This window comes from Schistocerca gregaria, unplaced genomic scaffold (assembly GCF_023897955.1).
Source record: "Schistocerca gregaria isolate iqSchGreg1 unplaced genomic scaffold, iqSchGreg1.2 ptg000569l, whole genome shotgun sequence".
NCBI classification, from domain to species: domain Eukaryota; kingdom Metazoa; phylum Arthropoda; class Insecta; order Orthoptera; family Acrididae; genus Schistocerca; species Schistocerca gregaria.
The window spans coordinates 239,214-260,096 of NW_026061960.1; the positions used below are offsets into that span (position 1 = coordinate 239,214).

Genomic DNA, 20,883 nt, shown 5'->3' on the forward strand with positions numbered 1-20,883 from the left:
CTCTTGTATGTGTGGCAGCCGAAAGTCTTCTCCCAATACTCGTGGCAGTGCGTGTGTCCACCGTGAGAACGCCATCTCGCGCGCGGAAGGCCGATTTGCACAATTTGACGCAAAACACAAAGCGTGACAACATAGGGACAAAATGCGCGATTGTACGCGCTCTCTTTAGTCTAGACCCGCTTCTCTAGAGTTGACCAGTCTCTTCATGGTGGACCGGATGTACTTGATTGCGAGGAACCCAAAAACAAATCCAAAAAAGTAAATCAAACTAGGCTTTCGCACGTAGATGGAAACATAGGGAATGCGAATCGAGACGTTGAGCATGTACAATCCAATGCAAAAAACGACAACTGGATAGAACTCAATCACGTTCAAGCTTCGCTCTCTCTCCAAATCCACGGATTGCTCGACGGCATGTCTTTTTTGAGCATCGCAGGGCACTTGAGCCGTCTCCTCTTCGTTGAAATGAGTGCGCAACACGTTCAGCATCTTGTGTGAAGCAAACCGATGAATGTCCCCCGGCGAGAGATGGAGATGCATTAGGACAGATTGTTCCTGGCCTCGCGTATCTTTAAAAAGCAGAATAAATTCCACATCCTGAGGAATTTTGAATTCACGATGTGGCCAGACGGCCCTTAAAAAAAAAACGTGTTTCGCAGTTAGCGTTTTTTTAACGGCACCGCGACAGCAGCAGGAAAAATAGACACGTCAAGACGTACAACTCGATTTTCCCGAACGCCGGAATGCTTCCTTTGCTGGCAGAAATGTAATATGGCCAGTATTTAGGTGGTTTGAACGCATAGTTTACCTCCAAGCCGCTTAGGTTTTGCACCGATATTCGAGCGTACTGCGCAGAATTTGTGTCAAACTCCTCATCTCGAACGAAAGCGTTCTCTCAAAACGACGTACAGATTTCTTAGAAAAAGAGATGCTGGTCTCGGACACGGAACAGAGCCTATGTCCCGCAGCCGTACTTGGACACGAGGGCTGGAAATCCTTTTTGTAAGGCTCGTGGCCGCGATCATGATCCTCGCAAACGGCCGAATAGTCGTCATACATCCACTTCGGGGAAGGTACGACGTGATGGCTCATATCTCGCATTAGATATAGGTTCAGGCCCTCGAGGCGCTGACAGAGGCAAAGATGTCTTCACAGCGTGAGCAGTCAGATCTATAATACATACGCATGCATCTCTTATCATTGCACTTAGTACTCTCTATTTAAAAAAAATAAAAGTACATGCAGAAATATATATATAGATAAAAATATTATTCAAGCCCGGCATACTCAACAAAAACCGTTCTAGACCACAGCGCCTATATGCTTTCTCTGTTTCGACAATTTTGCAATTTGTACGTACATTTTTTTGACTATACGCGATAACGAATCTGCTGCTCGAAAAAACACAAAAGTTCGTGAATAACCCTGTTTACGCACACTTAGCAAGCAACCGCAAGCGCTATACGAATTGAATGCCCTTGGACGGCGGTGCTACGCAAGCGCAAAGACCAAAAATTTGAATCCAGCCAATAGACACGCGACTAAAAAACCGAGAAAATGTGTTGTCATTCTGACGCGTCACATTAAAGGCATCGGTGAAAAGGGCGAAGAACTCAGCGTTTCTCCCGGCTATGCACGAAACTTTCTTTTTCCGAAACACTATGCGGTGGTTGCAGATGACTTAACTCGCCAACAATATGCGGAGTTCACAAAGGTTCGTCACTCATGCCGTAAATGTGTGTACTCACGAGCGAGCAAATAGAACATGTTCAAGTCAAACTGGCAGTACTCACACCAGATGAACCCAATTGCGCTCTAAGAGCGATCTTATATATCTAACGTGATTCTTCCTCCATAATATAGAAAATTGACTATGAAGCTCGAAGAAGGAATAGAGAACTTGTCCTTCAGCAGAAGCGCATGAAAAAGGTTAACCTCATGATGAAAAGATTCGCGGACAAAGAAAACGTCCCTATCGCTCCTGTTACAGCAGAGAATATTTGCGAAAAAATCTACAAACAATATAAAATTGAACTCCAGCCATCGCAAGTTAGACTAAATGAGCCAATCAAGACATATGGCGTTCATAAAGTAAATGTAAGCTTCAAGAATACAACCACACCCATTAAATTAACCCTAGTCACTCGATAAATTGAAATATATTTATAAAACTTTTCGGTTTTTTCTATTGCCACAAGCCAAACCCCTCGCTATCATGCTATTGCTATATGAACAGCATCACAGCAATATTGAGCTTCTCCACTGAAAACTACTACCCCTTAATAAAACATCCATAAATTATTTTTTGCAACAGGAATTGTTGTCAAATTCTTCATCTTCTCTAGAGAATGTTTTTCTATTTAATTACAAAAGAACGCAATATGTCTCTTTTATCTCATAATGCAATTCTATGTCTCAACGATGGAAAAATCAGAAATTCCTTAGGCCACGATTTAAAAGTGTGTAGCACATCTTCTATATTTCTGTTTTCTCTGATCCAGAAAAACTATTGACGCCCTTAGACCCAAGCAGCATACTAAGCGGATAAGGTAACACCACTTGCGTGCGTTATTAAGAAATTGAGGAGGACTGGAAAATTACATAAAAGCCTGTTTAGTTCCAAGATCTAACGGATGCAGAATGCCGAGGTGAATCCATCACGAGTCTTTCCAACAGTTTTAATTAAGGTGATTCAAATGGAACGTGCCTGCAACGATCTTTGCATAGCGCTATTGGCCGGCCGAGGATGAAGCATACATCGATCTTTCGCACAAAGCAACTTCGAATTAATGAGCGTGAACAAATTACCGCCAACCAGAGTGGATTAAATGCGACTCAGCCTGGACTAAAAGGGTGTCTTCAAATCACAGACCAATGGTTGTGTGTGAGCAGAGATGGCTAAAAAATTCGGTCGACATAAGCGACTCGAAAAATAGCGAATTTGAACGAAAAAACGAATTCAGTGGGAAAGAATAAAAATCTTGATCCAATTATAAATCCAAAATTAACGAATTTTGTTGTGACAGATGATAATTTTGGAAGCTCTTTAACCACTGTTCTAAATGTAGAACCATTTCGCTGTGTAAGCACTATGAATCCAATCCTAGCGAGGAGAAACCCACCATGTGCCCAGACGATTCAGGAAACTCCACTCCACAAAAGACTACCACAAATCTAAATACAATCTCAGGCATGCTTCTTTTGCCGGTCAAGTTTATGCTTTTTACGGCCTCGCTGATCCTACTAGATCTAGGAGATTAACATATCTGCTTGGTTGAGTGATTTCTGCGTTTGTCTTGAAAACCGTGTTGGGTACAATTACCTTCTCTAAGGTACTAGCATCAGTCTTGTCGTTTCCATCGGTTTGACTCATAACGTGGAATACAAAGTTAAACGTAGTGGCGTTTATAAGAAATTTTCTAAAGTCTAGATATATAAGTGTAAGTCTTTAAAATTGCTGAGAGAAAATAAGGCACGTTTTGCCAAAGGCACGTAGGTTTTTCATTTCTTAGTGACTAGAGCGTCCCAGTGCTCTTTTTGGGACTGGTATTCTTTCTCCGCCTCAGCTAACATTTTTAAAACACCAGTTGTATCAGGCCTCTTTTGTGGTTCTTTATCGAAGCAGGAGCAGATAATATTCGACAAAGACGTTGGGCAATTAGAGGGAATGGTCGGCCTCAAATTCTGATTGGCAACCAAAGCAAAAAGTTGGAGCTCTTGTTGGATGTGCTTGTACTCGGAATAGGGCCTCTCGTACTCATTTTTGAAAAACCTATTGATGACTTCCCAAAACACAATACCTAACGAATAAATATCGCTTTTGTCTGTGTACTGCATGTTGAAATAACCTTCCGGTGCACAATAGCATAACGTTCCACGAACTTGTTTGAGTGTTTCGAGGCCTCGGCAGTGTTGAATCTAGAAAGGCCAAAATCGGCTACTTTCACTTGCCATTTATCTGTAACCAGCAAGTTAAGTGTTTTTAGGTCGCGGTGCAAAATCTGAGGTTTGTGACTGTGGAGCGCGTCCAGACCAGAGGTTATTTCGTAAAACATTTTAAAAATCAAATTCCATTCAAGTTGCAGCGTGTGACCTTTGAGTACGTGGTAAAGAGAACCCCTAGAACAATATTCCATCACCAAACAAAACCGAGGTTCCGTACAAACACCGTATAAGCCAACTATGTTCGGATGACGACTCGCTAACAGGATTTGAAACTCGTCTTCTGAAATCATGTCCATACTTTTGAAGACCTTCACGGCCATTTGACGGTTATTTACAAAGACTTTATAAACGTCCCCACTCACTCCAGTTCCTAGATGCTTAACATACTCAATTTCCGCGTCGTCGAAATTAAGGTTAAAATATTGCTGCTGCGCAGAAACACCCATTTGCTGTTTCATTTTCTCGATTCTCTCGATATAATCGCTATCATCCTCATATTGAGAATCTTCTTCATCTGTAGTGAGATCTGCTTTGCTTGTTGTAAACGTTATTTCATTCTTCAGCTTCGCGGTCTCGGCCAAAATTTTTTGCTGATCATCGGCGCAAATTCCCATTTTTTCAAGAAAGTCGGCATTGAGATCCGGTAAAACAGGAAGGTAGATTTCGTTTTTAAGAAAAGTCTGTTTGAAGGCACCTAGTTGGTGGTTATCGAGCCAATCGAATAGTTCGCTCACTGTTTTGAGATAATTGGCAATATTTTTATCTTTGTACTGAACAGCCAACTCATACGGGGTCAAATTGTCTTTGCCCACAATATTAAGCTCTGGAGAACTTTCTAAAATAATGCTAACCAAGTCAGAACGGCCGAAACGCACGGCATAATGCAGGACACTTTCACCAAAAAAATTGAGAACATTCACTTGTGCGCCATGGTCTATCAGAGTTTTCATCAACAGTGCACGAATACATTCGTTGAATATAGCTTTGAAAATTGGAGTTTCTTTGTTGCTGTTGGCAAAGTTTACTTGAGCACCTTTTTCTAGCATTAAGTTCAACGCGTGAAGTTCAGGTGACCGCCATTTTGCGCAAAAAAAATGAAGAGGGGTATTTAGATCTGTATTGGGTACGTGCACTTCAATACCATCAAACTAAAAGGCCAAAAAATAAAATGTGGTTAAAATCATGTGCAATGGTGAAAAAAACCTAAAAAATACGAAAAGCGGCTACAACAGCAAATGCCTTTCAGTACCACAAAGAACTAAAAATAACTCTCTTACCTCCAGCAAGCTGATTAGAATACGGCTATCAAGATTTTTGCTTTCCAAACAAGCAACATGTAAGCATGTGTTACCCGTCCTTGGTTCCCTTCTATTTACGTCTTCAGCTGTAGCCATTTCTAGATACTGAATGATGCCAGGATAATCGTTCTGATATATGAGGTCAAATAAATCTGAAGTGTTGGTTTCTCCATTCGCATATTTCAGCTTTCCTCTCACTAGTTTGGTCATTCTAACAGCTTTAATCTGAAGCTGCAAAGATCCTGTAAAATTTTTACCGGCCTTTATCGATTTGAAGTTGTACCATCCTTCTATTACTTCTGAACCGGATAATACCTGAGGCGGTACATCGGTATTCAACTTGGCAACAGAAACGTAACTTAACAAGGTTTTTTCATGTAATATAAACTTCATATTCGAGGTATTTTCTAGATTAATGTCATCGCTAGTGGGCGTGAGTAATCCGCACAAAAAAATTGTATCTAGAGACAAATCAAAAATACTCTAAGCATAACAGTAAATATATAACTCCGCAAACTCTGGGAAAATGAGCCTGCCTTTGCTTTTCTCATGAATTCGACTAGCTAAAGTAAAAAGGGGCGCGCTTGACATACAGTTCAAAAGAAGCAGTTCCCCAACTCCAATCCGAGCTATTTTTTAGAGGCTTCAATTTCTTCTTCTGGTTACCAAATTCGACAGAAATATACAAAGTAGAATAAATGGAATACTTCGGAATCAATTCCTTAGTTTGGAGGACTGGTTTTCAAAAACTCTATAAATTAGGAGAGGGCGAATGCAAAACACAAAAACTTGTACTGTCTTGCGGCTGTGTGTAATATAAAAGGAGCATAGCCGGGCACCAAAAACCCACGAATTGGAAAGAGCAGCCACACCATAAAGGAAGTGGCACAATTTATGGGATTTTTGGCTTAGAGCCCTACCAATTTGTATAAGAGGCGTATATATACATACTTCGTACGCAAATTTGATTAGCAACTTCTTTTCTAGATAGACGGTTCGGGCTCATGGTGAAGGACAGTTCGAGCAAATCCCTGAGCGGTACTATTCAATTTTTTAAAGTGCTGGCAGTAAATGGCAGGTATCTAACCATAAGATGGGATCACTCCAATGAGTTGAGAGAAATTGAAAGCACTTTCTTGAGACAGCTTGTATTTCATACGTTTAGAGCAAGTGTGGCATGCAAGTCACTAACAAGCCCTACTTGACACATTCTAAGTTTCAGACAATTTTTGACAATTTTACAATGCTATTTTTTGTTAAGAAAACCACAAACTATTCAAGTAAAAGGAAATTTATTGTCTCAGGAAAGAGCTGCGCGTAGCTACTAATAGTATATCTAGAACATAAGCAATTAACTAAATCCTTTCAATCGCAAATTGTGACCATTGTACTTCTGGCGTTTTGAATGCATCGTAAAACTCTGCTAAATCAGACATGCTCTTTTTATTTTGCCCTTAAATGGAAAAATGGATTTGAATTTGGGTATGAGATGAGTATGACATCCAGTCAACATTGAAATTTACTACAATTTTAAAAAGAGGGTTTGGACTAACTTTTTTAACTTCGAGATCTTAGCATATATATTCAGCAAAATCCCGGATGACGTAGTACCGGTCAAGGTGATTCCCCTTGAAAAAAAAGAAATTTCTGTCCTAATTAAATTGAACAACTCCATCTCTAGCCGACCTCATGACATTTTCCCTGAGAGCAAGTGCATTCTCGCCAATTTGCAGGCAAAAATTGACAAATGCATCAAAACGTTGAAAATAGCTCTTATTACGTCATCAGGATGGAGAAATGCTAGCGATTATATTCTGTCTCCATCAAACACAGCCGTTCAATATCTACTTGCGACAAATCTCAAAAAATCGGCCAGAGAATTTTTGAAACTGAGTACTCGACCCTACACGGGTATTGCTGACGACGAACTGGCAAGCTGCTGGCTCCAAACCCTGTCGCGCTCTATGGCAGTCACCAACGGATTTGATGCACTAGAATTATTAATACATAGTTTTCGTATATGTCGCGGGCTGTCTTCTAGCAAGCCAGATGCCAATCTCTACATTCGACAATTCATCAGTGTCGACCCCTCGTTAGTGCTAAGGGTGTTTGTGTTTGATGGTAGAATAACAGGAATTACTCAGAAGTATGCGTTGTACTCAAAGTGGCTTATCAAACACAAAAAGCAGGTCGAAGTCAATTTGATTGAGTTTGTAGAACATAAAATTATACTCCTGGTACAGACAAAGAGCTACATATTAGATGTAGCCTGCTTTCCCTTGGCAGCTACCGAGCCAGAAAGTGACTCAGAGCGCTATTTTTATAGGTGTTATAACAAAGAATATGGAGATTCGCTCAACCCAGATTCAAGGTTTGTCTTGCTACAAATACTCCCGTTTAGAATCAATTTCAAACCAGGACTTTTCCAATGGCATTTGGATTCTAAAATACTAAAGGAGGGACCCAGAGAAATGAGGATCAAAGAAACACAAAAAATCCCTCACACCAATTCAAAGTTTGATGTTCATGTCGGACTTGTTGTCATCTATGAGAATTGGCTACAATATATTAACGCAGTTTTGGATGAACTTAGACCTCTGAAAAAATTGAAACGTCTGATCATCAGACAAGCTGTCATCTGGTTAGAAGTATTCATACTTATCTATCTCATACGAGCAATCTATATAATATTTGACGAGCTGCTCAAAAAAGCGCAATTAAAAAAATATATTTTTTATTAAAAAAAAAAGGCCGATGATATCATCGTCTTTGTTCAGTAGTGTTAGCACCGGTATCTTGTACGTTACATGCACAGAAATATGAGGATTTGGCCTCAACTCTCTCTCTCGTTCTGCTTTCGAAAGAAGATGCACCCCCACTTACCTGCTCTTCCTTTATGTTCATGTATCAATAACATATTTATCCTCCAATTAAAAAATTTTTTTCTGATAGTGTGTACCAGAAATGCAAGGACGACTAATAGCTAACTTTCTCTTTAGTTTTTATCAGATATAGCCATGGGTAGACGTCCGGCCAGGTGCTATCGCCTCATCAAGAATAAACCTTACCCAAAGTCGGAGTACTGCCGTGGTGTTCCCGACCCTAAAATTCGCCTATATGATAATGGGAAAAAGCGTGCTAATGTAGATGCTTTTCCTCATTCTGTTCACCTTATCTCTTGCGTTCGTGAGAACGTCTCCTCGGAAGCCTTGGAGGCAGCTCGAATCTGTGCTAACAAATATGCCATCAAAATGACCGGAAAAGATGGTTTTCACCTTCGCGTCCGTGCTCATCCCTTTCACGTTCTTCGTATCAACAAAATGCTTTCCTGTGCAGGCGCTGATCGTCTCCAAACAGGTATGCGCGGTGCATTCGGAAAGCCCTATGGAACGGTCTCTCGCGTTTCAATCGGCCAGGTTTTGATTTCTATAAGAACTACCGAGGCAAACATCCCACACATGATTGAAGCTTTACGCTATTCCATGTACAAATTTCCAGGCAAACAGAAGATTGTCGTTTCATCCCGTTGGGGATTCACCAAATACACGCACCAGCAATACCGAGAACTGAGAGCTCAAAACAAGCTTATTCCTGATGGAGTCAACTGCAAAGAGATCAAACCCAAGGGCAGGATCAATCCCAAACTCTTCCAAAATAAAAATATCTAATGTCAGGACTTTCTAAAATTTCCCCTATAACATCGTCCTACTCTAAAAAAAATACCCTTCTTATCGCGGGTGATGCCCATCCCTTTTTCTAGAGGGAATCTAAGTTCACTTTATGAACTCAAATCGAAACCGAGTTTCCATGTTTTTAAGATCTCACTCTCCAAACTTAATTTGACCTATGATTGCGGTTTTCTAAAAAAAACTTAGAATCGAGGGTGACCAAGCGGTGCGGAGGCTTTTTTTGTACCTACGTTTTTTTTGACACATAATAACGTTTACCCTTGAAGCCATCATAGACTTTATAATTACCTGCCATTTGCTATGGCAAACCTTGTTATCAGTTCCGAACAAATAAGGAAATTTTATCGGATGCTGTGCAGGCTCGAAGGTAGAACAAGCTTCTCTAACTCTAGCCGATTTTTAAAGCAACATCTTGTTCATAAGTTCAAAGTTTCAAAACCGCCAGAAAATCACTCCCTTGCTCGCGAAATAGAAATCTATAAAGATCTAATGCACTACAGAGAATCAGTAGAGCAATTCACTGTATGTATGGAATATCTCCAAAATACTTTGCATGTCCAATTGTGTCAATCTTGTCTAAACTTCTTCAATCCAGAATCTTTTGTATAAGTATCGTATTCTAAATCGTATGAGCGATAGGGAGTACATAAAACTACAAGCGAATCATCTCGGTTTATCTATGCCCAAATTTTCTGACGAAAAAGGAGACGCTAACACGTGGAAGACTTCGATCCGTCCCCCAGTAAATAAGTTCGCAGCTGAATAATTAAAACCAGAAAACTCAACAATAACACAAAATCTAGCAGTATTCTCTTCATTTCCATCTCCTTAGAAAAGCTGATGTTATTTCACTTGGCCGTGCGCCATCTTAATGCAGAAGGCTTTCGACTTAAATGGCGGAGCCGAACTTTCATTCAGCTGGTGTATGATGTACTAAAAACATAAACATCTTTAAAATTGATTTTTGAGGTCTTGAATACATTTTTGGCTCGCTTTGCCGTGTGTTCGTTATGGACTTTTTGAATAAAGCAAGCCTTTCATGATTCTATTTTTTCGACCAAGTAGCGCCTCTTGCTGGTCAGTTGCAGCACAGAGTCTGTGTTCATATCCTATTGGTTAATACCAGGTTCCCGCAAATGCTTGTTTCTGAAATCAAGCTTTGTTTTCACGGTACAACGAGCGAATAGTTGAAGGTGTTGCCGTGTATATCAGTTTGGTCGTAGCCATTCCCATCGGCGAGTTCACTGGCGCGAAGGCCAAAAATTTGGGATACTGCGAAAGGCACGTGAGTAGTCACAGAATTAAATTACTGCAACCCCTCAAATTCACGCACATGCTGATATATAATAAGTTGCAATTTTGTGCTCGATGGCTTATATGGTTTAAGGGTGTTGCACATTAAATTCGCTTTTAGCTTTGTGGCGGTGGTGTACATTGGTTTGTATTTTGAAAGATAGTACAACAGCGTTCATTTTAGCAGGCGCGCTGAAGGCGGGTAGACCTTCAAACAGACGAAACTCTCGGTGAGGTGTGTGATATTGAAGCGCTCAGTAGTATGAGCGCAGACATTGAGAAGCGACGAATTCGTATCAATGTTTGGATTGGCAATGAGACCAAAATTATCAGGACGGGTTTTTTAGACTATAGGCTGAGGTTTGGCATGACGAAGCGTGGAAAGCTAAGGAGCGCTACAGCATTTTCTTTTTTGGAGTTTTGGCTTTGCTGATTGAAGTGGGTTTTATAGTGATTTCATTGTGCTGGTTATTCACTCGGAACAAAAGAACTGCGTGTAGTCTACTAGTTTTTTGAGCTGAACTTCGCAGTCCTTTGTAGAAGAGTTGCAGAGTTCGGAATTGGAGTGGAATTCGCGTAAAATCTTTTTGGTTCCTTCGCAGACTAGCTTTTTTTGCTGAGAGTTAAATTTGGACGGGTAGTCCATGACGTCTAGGACCAGTCTCAAGTTGATGGCCAGGAACGTTAGATTGAAGGCGGTATTGTCGACAACGTTACGCTTATTTTTTTTATTTTTTTGGTGGTTGAGCGGCCGGGCGTTGAGATAAACGTGAATATATTTTTTGGCACAGGGTTGTTCCGGTACAAGTTCACTCGAACTGATGTGCATTTCGAAGCACTTCATGATGAGTTGGTCAATAAGGGACAGGTATACGGTTGGACGGCAAACTGATAAGTGAGAGAAAATGTATACAAGTTGTTTGTTGTCGAGCGTCTGGAGGTACTTGAGAATTGGGTCGGTGAAGTGCTCGGTGCACTTCAAGGATTCCAGAACGTGTTCAAGAAGTTCAACGATAGCGGATTGGATTTTGAAAATAGAGACTTGGTTGTTGTCTTCAGCGTCGTGAGCATCGATGAGTTCTAGTTGGTCGTGGGCGTGGAGCTTATCGGAGAGGTATGCGTCCGAGTTGAGAACGTGGGATTTCGAGAGTATGAAAAAAATGTATTTTAAAAGACGGTTATACGACCGGCTCTGCTTGCAAGTATAGACAATGAGGTGTCGAAAAGTAAGGTGATCTGCGAAATTCGAGCCGTTTTCTATATTGATGATACTGTTTAGCAGGTTCAGCTGCACGGCGTATTTGTCTACGAAATTTTTGCAGGGCAGTTCTTGTTTGGAGGCGGACGTTTCTAGAGCTTTGGCCAGGCTTTCGAGGGGACGAAGGAAGAAGTCGTGCCAGGCCTTGGCCATGTCGTTGCACCACATAAGCGGAATAGCGGGATGCGAGTTGATGAAGGCGTGTATGTACTGCAAAATGCAGATGAGTATTGCCTGCCTTTCGGTGTCGAGTTCGGTTTTGTCTAGGAGGTGATACAGGATGAGGAGATAGCAGCGGTTTGGCAGGGCTACCGGGGCGAGGTTGAGCTGTAGGCATTGAAGCATTCCATGGATACCGGTGGCGATGTCTCGGTCGAAGCAGTCGACCAGGACGGTTTCGAAGATCGAGCAAGGGATGTATGGAACGGTCTACGGTCGTTGGTGTGTACACAAAAAGGGTGAATATGGGAGTGGCGTGTTTTAAAAAGAGCTACGCAAACAGGGCGTACTTGCTGTTTACTTGACTTGGGATATTGGACGGCATAATACTTCAAGATGTCTTGCTGCAATGACATGGGGAAAAAATATTAGCAGCTTGAATTCGCGAGACACAAATGTGAATTTTTTTCGACGACATGTTCTCTATCCCGTTGCCTGCGTTTCAAAAGTGGTTGTAGGGAGCTGGGCCGTCGCGCGTTGTATTTCGATCCGCCAGGACAAGATGGAGGTCCGGGAATTGGTACCGGTGACCCACGTCGACTTCTATTCTGCGAAATGCCGGCTGTCTTCGTGGTTTTTTTGCTCCGAATCCCAAGTCGGTTTAGAAGGGAAGGCTGCGACGTTGATGTCAATTGGCGAGTTTGTGTTCGTGCAAACAGTGTCTCAGCATGAATTGGTCTATTTGTGCACTGCGTGGCCGATGCCGATGGCGGACGAGGACAAAAATCGCCCGACACAAGTGGCCGGCTTCGACCCGTTTGTTTCCGTTCCCATACCTCGGAAGTCCTCTATTTGTGAGAGGGAGCCTTCCGACCCGGGTGTTTTGGCTTGGGTTTACAGGTATGCTAGTTGGCCCTTACTCTTCCCGGACGGCTGCGACGCGCCGCCGTCCGTGCCGATGGCCAGCGAGATCCACGTTCAGCTGTTGGGCAGGGCAGTCATGAACGCTGACACGTCCGCGACGAGGATGCAGATAGCGGCGTTGATGGAGCTTCTTCATGTGGCGCCTGGGGCGACGGTGAGTCGCCGAACTCGTTCGTCTTCTGAAATCCACGGATTTAGAGTTTCGAATATTCTGGTCGACGGGGGCGACTTGGGCGACTGCACGTTGAAGCTGCCGTCGTTGAAAAACGCCTTTTCGAAAAACGGCAACAAGCGTCGCGGCTCGATTGAGACCGAGTCAGGCGAGGCGAACGGCGAAGCGAGCAGAAATGGGTCTACATTGGCTCTGGTCTCTACGTCCACTCGGGTGGTGATTGTTCCGACGGTCGAAGGAGCGGCCGCAGGTCCCGAAGGGGCGTTCGGTTTTCTGAGGCGGTCGTCCGGACAACAGAACCTCTTTTTCGATTCGCGATTAACGCGGCGACGAATGAACGTCGGCGGGTTGAAGTCGGCTTCCGACGCCCTCATCGAGATGGTGGAGTTGCCGCTAAGGTTTCCGGATGGCTTCGACCACTTCGGGATAGCGTGTCCCAGAAGCATTCTCTTGCACGGTCCACCTGGCACGGGGAAGACGTTGCTCGTACGGGAGATTGCGAGGGCATTTCAAGTGCCTCTTTTTCAGCTGTCGGCCAGGCACCTGTACGGCTCGTCTGAGCACGATCCGAAGCGACAATTGGAGGCGTTTTTCGACAAGGTGAAGAAGTTTCAACGGAACCGGTCGAACAGAAAATGCGACGCGGCCGGCGCCATCGTCTTCATTGACGAGATCGACTCCATTTGCCCAAAGTGCTCGACAAGAGGGGCCGAGCGGTCTGGCGACGGCGGCTTGATCGCGCAGCTGCTGACGTCACTAGAGACGGTCAAAGCGGTCGTGGTAGCGGCTACGAACAGACCGAACGCACTCGATCCTGCTCTGCGTCGGCCGAATCGCTTCGACCGCGAGGTTGTGGTGGACTTGCCGAACTGCGAAGAAAGGCTGGACATTTTGTCGGTGTGCATGCGCCAGGTACTGCAGAACCCGCCGTCCAAAGAGCGGCTTCATTCGGACTGGAAAAGCGTGCTGGAATCGGTAGCTCGACGCACGCCCGGATGGTCCGGAGCGGACCTCAGTCGCCTGGTGCGAGAGGCGGTCGTGAACGCGATCTGCGACGCCCGCGGCAAAGGCGGCAGCGCTGAACCGAGCTTCGATCGGGAAAAGGGCACTTTTGGACAAAATGATAACTTCAACTTGGACCCGCTTGATTTGGACTTCGACCGTCTATTGGACACCGTGCAGCCCGCTTCTCACAACGCGTGGGCCACAAAGGTGCAGGAGGCCGACTGGAGCGATATCGGAGGAATGGAAAAAGTGCAACAGGCGCTGAAAACGGCCGTCGAATGGCCGTTCTTGCATGCCGACGCTTTCCGCCGACTGGGCGTCTCGGTTCCGCGCGGCATTCTGTTGCACGGACCGCCAGGATGTGCTAAGACGACCCTCGTGAGAATCATCGCGAGCAGATGCAACGCCACCTTCTTTGGTCTCAGCTGTGCCCAAATCTGTTCGAGGTATCTCGGTGAATCGGAGCGAAAGATCCGGACTTTGTTCGAACAGGCCAAATTAACGCGTCCGTCGATCATATTTTTCGACGAGATCGACGCCATCGCATCAAAGCGCGACAACGAATACACTCGGACTTGCGGTACACCAGAACACATATTGCATCAGCTGTTGGCGGAAATGGATGGCATTTGCTCGTCGACCGCTAGCTCCGCAGACGACTCGGTGTTAGTCGTGGGAGCCACCAACCGACTCGACCGACTCGACCCGGCCATCTTGCGGCCGGGAAGATTCGACAAAATCATCGAAGTAAAGTTGCCAGATTTTGGTACAAGAAAAGAAATATTCAAAGTCCACATGCGTCGCCTTCCGGTCGACGAATCGGACCCGATTTCCCTGGACTATCTGGCCAGTAAGACAGACGGCTTCAACGGCGCAGATATCGCTGGGATATGCAAAGAAGCTGCTTTCTTCGCCCTTCGTGAAAACATTAACTCATCTCACGTCTCCAAGAATCACTTTCTACAGGCACTCAAACAGACTGGTAAGCTATCGACATCCGATGCCTACAGCGGCGTCTAATCTGTCTTTCGAAGCTAGAAACCCACTCCCTCAATTTTGTACTCAATTTTTTCAGATCCGTTAATCTAAACGCCCCGCACCACCAGACAACCACCTAATGCTTCCATTGGAACTCGTTGCAATCACGGCGCCTTCCTCACGTACCGTGGTCCCGTCTCCCGGCAACGCTTTGTGCGACTTGCGTCTCTGATCCGTCTTGGTTTTCACAAAATTTCTAGGCACCGCAGTGAAAAAAAAAAAAAAAATGCCCCAGAGCCTAGTTCTCTGCTCGCTCCTACTTGAGACGCTCGATGCTGAACTCCCTGTCGATTGACAAGCTGTTCAAAAAATGGCCATTTTGGAGGCACGAAATTAAGCTCCTATCTGGACTTTTGGCCAAGGTAGGTGTCTTGCCGACTTGCTTTTTATCGCGTCAGGTCCTCAGCTTTCTGACGCCTCAGCTGAAACTTCTCAGAATGAAAACTGGTCGATGCCGATTTATATCTACGGAAATCCGGAGATCGATAAATTAGAGCTTATCATGTCTATCTTTTCGGAAAGTAACGCCGTCTACTGCATGGTTCAATGCTTCGAATGCTACTATTCTCGCCGCCTGTTCTTCGAAACCGTGCTGCGCCAGCTGGTCGGCTTCAAGTTCAACGCGGTAGACGGCGAACTCTCAAACGTCGAATATTTTGGTCCAGGTCACTCGGGCAGGACTGTCAGTTGTTCTTCGTGGTTTGAATTTATCGAACAGCTGAGGAACGTCGTTCAGCGCTGGAAGAGGCCGAAGGCGTTTATCGTGCTGAACGAAATAGAAAGGCTCTGTTCAAAGACGTTCAGCTACGAACTCTTGATGGGACTTGTTCGGCTCGGGGAGCTTGTATGTCTGTACAATACCGTTTTTTTGCGAAGTTCAAATATTTATACTTTTGCAACACACAGGTAGGAGAAAACGTTAATGTCGTGATGATCGGAGACGCCATTTGGGAAGACGTGGCACCCGAAGTCCCGAGCGAATACTTGATGACGTTGGTGTTGCCTCGCCCCAGTCCGGGTAAGTAAGGACACGCCAAGCGTACACCATCACTTTATTGTACCACTAACCTCTTTCCCCTTTAACAGCTCAGCTATCTGCGTTATTAAGCAAGGAAGTTCCCGCTTTGTCTAAAGAAGAAGTGCCCCCGTCGCTAGACGACAAGCAGATATCGGCTCACTACACCGAATTCTGTGACATGTTGTGCAAGTCACTTTCTGTTTCTTATGTTTCTTTCACAGAACTCAAAAGAGCCGTTCGTATGCTGTTTCCGGCGTATTTACGTCCTTTGTTTTCCAGCACTCTTGGCGAAAATAGTACGCTCAAGAGACCTTCACGAATAGGAAATTTAGTTTGCGAGCCTTCCTAACCCGTTCCTCGAAGCCTTCAGTCGTCTGTACACTCTATTCAGCCCGAACTTGGCTCAATTGAGGAGGTATAATCTTGCTCAGATATGCGTCGACTACGACAGCAAATACATTGGCGTACAACAACAGCCGAACCGGCTCCCGACACTGTCGAAGTACATAATCGTCGCATCCTGGTTGGCGTCGTACCGACCGGAGATAGGTTCCAAGGAAGATTTAAGGAAACAGAAAAAGGAAAAACATGTCACGGTAGCAGAACAGGAGAGCATGATGGGCATGCCTAAACCGTTCAAACTCAAAAAGCTGATTTCTCTGTTAGGCATTATACTAGAGGGGTATCCTGGCGAGTTCTCTGACGACCGCGAGGCATCCGAAATTTTCGGCGCACTTCAAACGAGTACAATTCCGTCTCAGTTCCAAATTTTGCAACTGATTTCCATACTGGTTGAATTGAGACTTTTGGTCCAATTGGGTGGACGCCCTGCAATATCCAGCATAAAATTTCAGTGCGCTGTGGATCATGCAATGGCGTTCAAACTCAGCGAAGAAATAGAGTTTCCCATTCGGGGCTTTTTATGAAGCTACATCTTTTTGATGCGCTCACATTTATTGGGCATATACAAACCGCTGTGAAACGCTGGTTCTTACTCCTCTCACGCGCTATCAACTCCACTGCGCATATGCTTGATATAAAGCCATCTTGTCCCGGAAAGAACTGGCTTTCCAGACCAAATCATATTGTCGTCGATCTCGCCTGTAAGGTAGGTGTGGTGAAATATGACGGCATTTCCCGCTACTGGAGAGATGTTGATAAATTTCTTAGGAATGGTGATTTCACCACCCTCTACATTTGAAAGAAAGATCACGAATGTCAAAATTCTCTTTCCGAGGACAGGATCATCTTCAACGAACCTATAAAGTACAATAAATGCGTTTAGCTGACTATATTTACAATCTTGCACCGATATTGGCGCATAAGAAGGGTAGTGCTACCGCGGTCCTCCAGCTCGTACCAGTCTCTGGTTTCATCTGTGCTTGAACCTTTATTCGAGCGTAGAATAATCGGATCTTCGCCAAGATTCGGATCGATTCTAGCATAGAGTGCTATCTTTTCGTCAATTTCTTCAATAAACTTGGTTCTTTCTAACACTTTACTAAATTCTTTCCCTTCTTTTGAACTTAGCGAAGAACCCAGCGAAATGAGTTTTTGTATTTGACTCTTTGACAGAAATTGTCTTACATAGATGATCCTTGGCTTCCAGCTGTAGACGAAAATATCTAGGCCGGTGCCAGAGGGCTCGACTATCTGGATACTATTGGCAATGCTCTTCTCAATATTGAGCTGGTTTCGTTGTCCTTAAGCAGAAACATTTAAAATTCGAGTCAAGAAATTAAAAATAAAACAAGCAAAAAAACCATTTTTCGCTTTTATTTGACATACCAAGCTTGTAAAAGCCAAATAGGATGGAGACAACTAAGATGAGCAAGAAAATTAACTTGGTGCTGATCACATTTTTTTTAGCTGTGTCGAAGTCCTCGTCTGTAGACAGCTTTAATTTTGACATGAAGACACTAAGCCAGGACAGTTGTGGATTACGTAGATATGGTTTATAATATATGGAGCAGGATGCTGCTATGCTCAAGCAGTCAAGAAGGTGTTTTTGGTCGAGTGAATATTTAACTGCTGACAGAAATGAGAATTTTGGTTTCTGACAGTCTCAATTATTTTTATTCGAAAAGATGTACATTTTCATTTTGTGAACATTTTAGCCCAACACTGTTCAAAAGAGCGTATGTGTTTATTGATTTTTAGTACTTTGACTTCGTCCGCTCGCCCGAATTACGTTGTCTAGTAAATTTTAGAAATGCAACAACAGTTGTCACAAAAGAAGACCAACAGCTGGGATGCGTAGGTCTAAAGGCGATCTTTGAACCTATTTCTCAGCATGCATACGAGACAGAGCATTGAGCGAAGACCAGGAACGATGACATTCCAGCCTGACAGCATTGTGCTGCCGTACACGTTTTTTGGCCGTTTCACTCATCGCCGCAAGCTAGAAGGCGTGCGAAGCATGATGATATTGAAGGGTTGGGGTTTTTTTGAGGCTTTAAAAGACATTCAGAATGGAGGGCTATTGCAACAATGGAAAATGTGTACATTTTGAAAAATTTTTTACGAAGTTTTAGTTCGGTTTTTTAGATGCGGGACATAATTTTGCTTAGAGTAATTTATGTTGACCGATGCTTTCCAAGTCGCTTGAGGATCAGATCTCAGACCTTGTCTGCCCGAGACCTAGAGGTACGCACAATTTTGTAACACGTTTGTTGAAGATCGATCGCAAGGCAAAACGCACGAATCTGAAAAGGGGTTTAGTTTTTTAGTATGGATTCGGCGTGGTGGCCAGAGCAGAAAAATACTTGACCGGTCTCGTCCTTTAATTTTACCCACTGACAAGAAATCCTGAAATACCCAAGATTATGATCCCGAGACGGCTGACTGGAGTAGCGCGACAACTCTACCGTCACCTTCGGATACCTACGATGGACAGCTGTCTGAGGAACGTGATGAAGACTCCACCGGTCGACGAGGGATCAAATCGAGAAGACTTTTGTACAGAGCTCGACCTGCAATGGGTCCCAAATATCGGGGCAAAGTTGCGACCAGAGCTTCTTTAGGGTTCGCAGATGACGATTCTGATGTATCCGAGTCGGCGGAAGAGGAATCAGATGAAGAATTTGAAGAAGCAACAGACAAGCAAAATACAAACATGGTTGAATTCGAGCGAGATTTGACTACCTTAGAAACAAGTCTGGTGAGTAGCCACCAATCAGGCGAAAATGAAGTAGAATCAAAGACATTGAATAACATCTCAAAGGACTCTGACGACGAGTTACAGAAGGCCCTACATGTTTCAAACCAGCGATATTTGTGGAACTTTTTGGTTGAATTGCGCCTTCAATTACAAGCACCACTAGAATTCAGCAACCGTCTCCCGCAGCACGATACATTTCCTTTCTTCTTCGACATTGATCAATCTATCAAAGACCTAACTTCAGAACCGTCCCATGAAACTTCAAACCACGCGGAAAATTCAGGTGAGGGAGGCCTGCCAAGTTCGGCACTTATTCAAGAAAATGTCTTTCATTTGAGAAAGAATATTCGGGATGCTTTAAGCAAATTGCTGCTTTTACAATCTCATCTAGAAAAAAATAACCCTGAGACCTTGAATGGTCTCTCAAGCGCGGCAAAAAATTCTTCTAACAAGAAGCGGATACGCACTGAGTTTGAGTCTGATTGGGTGATGACGGCCGACTTGGATACACTTTGGTCTGAGATTTATTGCCGTCAATCGCTGCAAAATAAATATCACGACTCTGTACTAGAGATTTGGAATCGGAAGGTGACACTCGCCTCCAACATTCGAATCTCTGCTTTCAAGGCTATGAATCAAAGCATTTTCAGCCAAGTCGAAGAAACCATGAAGAACAGAGAAAAAGTTTTGAAAAAAACACAAATGAAAAGAACGCTCGACCGCGTACTTGGAAAGCCTGATGAACCTGCTTCTGAAAGTCGAGAGCACGTTTACGACGAAGAAATTTACGATGACCGGGACTTTTACCTGAGCATCCTCAAAGGCGCCATTGAAGAAAAAAGCCCTGGATCGACTGACCTTACCGATTTGACAATGCGGTTTTTGGCTCTGCACCAGGAGAGGAAAAAAGCAAAATCTCGAAAAATCGAGAAAGGAATCAGGAAAGGAAAGAAGCTTCGATACAATGAGCACGAGAAGTTGGTGGCTTTTATGGCCCCTGTTACAAAAAAATATCCTAAGTATGATTCTTATGTGACTACACAACTTCTGTGTTCGTTATTCGGCCGCAAAAAAACTAGCACATAACGTGCATGCGTTAGCGTTGTAAAACTCTTATCGTACCAATGACCCATTCCTTACAAAGGGAGTCTCTCCCTGATTTACTGGTTCATCAGTTGTCACGATCTTTTAAGGGGCTTATCGACAATACGAATCACCAGCTTTTCGAAGCACACAGAATCCTCATTTGGACGTTCAAACATAATCGAAATGGCTCTTTAATTTTGTGTCAATTGCAACGGGGCACCAGCTCTCTAGCAATTCATATGGTTTATTTGTACCTCTAATATTGCTCCAATCATACTTCTGGTCTGCAGTTTCTGTCATTGCCCGGTGATGTATTAAAGGGTGCAGATGCGAGCTCTGCACACGTCATGAATGCACTTTGTCTGCAAGATATACCTGGCCTGTCTTATTCTATGCCTCAATTCTGATTCCTACTAAAATGTTTTTACTGCATTTTTGACCGTAAGCTTTTTCGCCAAAAGCCGCCAGTTTTCCACTTGGTTCAGTCCTCCTCTATTTGCGATGTTAGGTATCTTGGTGCTGAGGACACTCTCTGGTTGCTCGGGATTCGCAGTTTTTAAACGCGTTGACACGAAAGCTTTAGCCGGCGCAAGACAGCGAGCAGCACGCTTAGACGTTTTTACCTGTACCATTGACTGGTTCAGATAGAAGCGGTCGACAAGGTTGCAAAATTCAATGCTTCCATCTCGGTGGCCTTAGTACATCAGACGTGTCGGATGCACAAATTACCTAAAATTATCTTTTTAGAGTCTGCGGAAGAGTTCTGCCTTGAGCCTGAGTTTGACCTTCATTTTTGCTATTGAGAAACCCCTTTTGGATTTGATTTTTTTAATCTTTT

At 43.8% G+C, this 20,883-nt stretch overlaps 8 protein-coding genes and 1 long non-coding RNA gene across 12 annotated transcripts; 5 read left to right on the forward strand and 4 right to left on the reverse strand.

The window, feature by feature from the left end:
• Positions 1–165: 165 nt before the first annotated feature.
• LOC126315291 (uncharacterized) lies at positions 166–1,101 on the reverse strand. The gene is made up of 3 exons (XM_049992529.1): positions 910–1,101; positions 720–847; positions 166–634 (listed from the first exon to the last, which is right to left on the reverse strand). Exons 1-3 carry the CDS (start codon positions 1,099–1,101, stop codon positions 166–168), a joined length of 789 nt encoding a protein of 262 aa, XP_049848486.1.
• A 1,230-nt stretch (positions 1,102–2,331) lies between these two features.
• Positions 2,332–6,477, reverse strand: LOC126315288 (stress-activated protein kinase alpha-like). 3 transcript variants are annotated; one of them, XR_007555933.1, is made up of 4 exons: positions 6,195–6,477; positions 5,837–5,978; positions 5,223–5,667; positions 2,332–5,093 (listed from the first exon to the last, which is right to left on the reverse strand). XR_007555933.1 is itself a non-coding variant. In XM_049992526.1 (3 exons), exons 2-3 carry the CDS (start codon positions 5,634–5,636, stop codon positions 3,801–3,803), a joined length of 1,707 nt encoding a protein of 568 aa, XP_049848483.1. In that variant the 5' UTR covers positions 5,637–5,667; positions 5,837–5,972; the 3' UTR covers positions 2,336–3,800. The 3 variants fall into 3 exon arrangements, 1 of the variants encoding a protein (XP_049848483.1); XR_007555934.1 differs by having other exon boundaries at positions 5,837–5,994; positions 6,195–6,454; XM_049992526.1 differs by lacking the exon at positions 6,195–6,477 and having other exon boundaries at positions 2,336–5,093; positions 5,837–5,972.
• Positions 6,478–6,531: 54 nt separating this feature from the next.
• Positions 6,532–8,929, forward strand: LOC126315292 (uncharacterized). The gene is made up of 3 exons (XM_049992530.1): positions 6,532–6,725; positions 6,819–8,041; positions 8,243–8,929. The coding sequence occupies exon 3, from the start codon at positions 8,261–8,263 to the stop codon at positions 8,909–8,911; it is 651 nt and encodes a 216-aa protein (XP_049848487.1). The 5' UTR covers positions 6,532–6,725; positions 6,819–8,041; positions 8,243–8,260; the 3' UTR covers positions 8,912–8,929.
• Positions 8,930–9,181: 252 nt separating this feature from the next.
• LOC126315293 (uncharacterized) lies at positions 9,182–9,891 on the forward strand. Its single transcript, XR_007555935.1, has 2 exons — positions 9,182–9,454; positions 9,528–9,891. It is a non-coding gene; the product is annotated as an uncharacterized LOC126315293 (long non-coding RNA).
• LOC126315290 (uncharacterized) lies at positions 9,861–12,066 on the reverse strand. Its single transcript, XM_049992528.1, has 2 exons — positions 11,993–12,066; positions 9,861–11,912 (listed from the first exon to the last, which is right to left on the reverse strand). Exons 1-2 carry the CDS (start codon positions 12,056–12,058, stop codon positions 10,698–10,700), a joined length of 1,281 nt encoding a protein of 426 aa, XP_049848485.1. The 5' UTR covers positions 12,059–12,066; the 3' UTR covers positions 9,861–10,697.
• A 342-nt stretch (positions 12,067–12,408) lies between these two features.
• On the forward strand, positions 12,409–14,763 carry LOC126315411 (uncharacterized). Its single transcript, XM_049992664.1, has one exon. The coding sequence runs from the start codon at positions 12,409–12,411 to the stop codon at positions 14,761–14,763; it is 2,355 nt and encodes a 784-aa protein (XP_049848621.1).
• Positions 14,764–15,023: 260 nt separating this feature from the next.
• Positions 15,024–17,561, forward strand: LOC126315296 (origin recognition complex subunit 5-like). The gene is made up of 4 exons (XM_049992534.1): positions 15,024–15,625; positions 15,688–15,799; positions 15,868–16,095; positions 16,163–17,561. The coding sequence occupies exons 1-4, from the start codon at positions 15,233–15,235 to the stop codon at positions 16,723–16,725; spliced, it is 1,296 nt and encodes a 431-aa protein (XP_049848491.1). The 5' UTR covers positions 15,024–15,232; the 3' UTR covers positions 16,726–17,561.
• Positions 16,709–17,837, reverse strand: LOC126315298 (uncharacterized). Its single transcript, XM_049992536.1, has 3 exons — positions 17,588–17,837; positions 17,160–17,502; positions 16,709–17,058 (listed from the first exon to the last, which is right to left on the reverse strand). The coding sequence occupies exons 1-3, from the start codon at positions 17,709–17,711 to the stop codon at positions 16,800–16,802; spliced, it is 726 nt and encodes a 241-aa protein (XP_049848493.1). The 5' UTR covers positions 17,712–17,837; the 3' UTR covers positions 16,709–16,799.
• LOC126315295 (protein AATF-like) lies at positions 17,835–20,852 on the forward strand. Of its 2 annotated transcripts, none has more exons than XM_049992532.1 (2): positions 17,835–18,445; positions 18,622–20,852. In XM_049992532.1, the coding sequence occupies exons 1-2, from the start codon at positions 18,388–18,390 to the stop codon at positions 20,043–20,045; spliced, it is 1,482 nt and encodes a 493-aa protein (XP_049848489.1). In that variant the 5' UTR covers positions 17,835–18,387; the 3' UTR covers positions 20,046–20,852. The 2 variants fall into 2 exon arrangements, with proteins under 2 accessions (XP_049848489.1, XP_049848490.1); XM_049992533.1 differs by having other exon boundaries at positions 17,911–18,445; positions 18,521–20,851.
• Positions 20,853–20,883: the final 31 nt, after the last annotated feature.

Excerpts from the sequence above, each read along its gene's own strand:
- LOC126315291 (XM_049992529.1), bottom strand. The coding sequence starts at position 1,101 with ATGCGAGATATGAGCCATCACGTCGTACCTTCCCCGAAGTGGATGTAT. Across the intron at positions 848-909 it reads TCTCTTTTTCTAAGAAATCT|TACGCTCGAATATCGGTGCA; the intron begins GTACGTCGTTTT and ends AATTCTGCGCAG. Across the intron at positions 635-719 it reads GCGTTCGGGAAAATCGAGTT|GGCCGTCTGGCCACATCGTG; the intron begins GTACGTCTTGAC and ends TTTTTTTTTAAG.
- LOC126315288 (XM_049992526.1), bottom strand. The coding sequence starts at position 5,636 with ATGAAGTTTATATTACATGAAAAAACCTTGTTAAGTTACGTTTCTGTT. Across the intron at positions 5,094-5,222 it reads TTCTAATCAGCTTGCTGGAG|TTTGATGGTATTGAAGTGCA; the intron begins GTAAGAGAGTTA and ends TTGGCCTTTTAG.
- LOC126315292 (XM_049992530.1), top strand. The coding sequence starts at position 8,261 with ATGGGTAGACGTCCGGCCAGGTGCTATCGCCTCATCAAGAATAAACCT.
- LOC126315290 (XM_049992528.1), bottom strand. The coding sequence starts at position 12,058 with ATGTCATTGCAGCAAGACATCTTGAAGTATTATGCCGTCCAATATCCC. Across the intron at positions 11,913-11,992 it reads CCAAGTCAAGTAAACAGCAA|ACCGTTCCATACATCCCTTG; the intron begins GTACGCCCTGTT and ends CAACGACCGTAG.
- LOC126315411 (XM_049992664.1), top strand. The coding sequence starts at position 12,409 with ATGGCGGACGAGGACAAAAATCGCCCGACACAAGTGGCCGGCTTCGAC.
- LOC126315296 (XM_049992534.1), top strand. The coding sequence starts at position 15,233 with ATGCCGATTTATATCTACGGAAATCCGGAGATCGATAAATTAGAGCTT. Across the intron at positions 15,626-15,687 it reads TTGTTCGGCTCGGGGAGCTT|GTAGGAGAAAACGTTAATGT; the intron begins GTATGTCTGTAC and ends TGCAACACACAG. Across the intron at positions 16,096-16,162 it reads CAGCACTCTTGGCGAAAATA|CCTTCAGTCGTCTGTACACT; the intron begins GTACGCTCAAGA and ends CGTTCCTCGAAG.
- LOC126315298 (XM_049992536.1), bottom strand. The coding sequence starts at position 17,711 with ATGTCAAAATTAAAGCTGTCTACAGACGAGGACTTCGACACAGCTAAA. Across the intron at positions 17,503-17,587 it reads ATTTGGCTTTTACAAGCTTG|GACAACGAAACCAGCTCAAT; the intron begins GTATGTCAAATA and ends TTTCTGCTTAAG. Across the intron at positions 17,059-17,159 it reads ACAGATGAAACCAGAGACTG|GTTCGTTGAAGATGATCCTG; the intron begins GTACGAGCTGGA and ends TGTACTTTATAG.
- LOC126315295 (XM_049992532.1), top strand. The coding sequence starts at position 18,388 with ATGCTTTCCAAGTCGCTTGAGGATCAGATCTCAGACCTTGTCTGCCCG. Across the intron at positions 18,446-18,621 it reads TGTCTGCCCGAGACCTAGAG|ATTATGATCCCGAGACGGCT; the intron begins GTACGCACAATT and ends GAAATACCCAAG.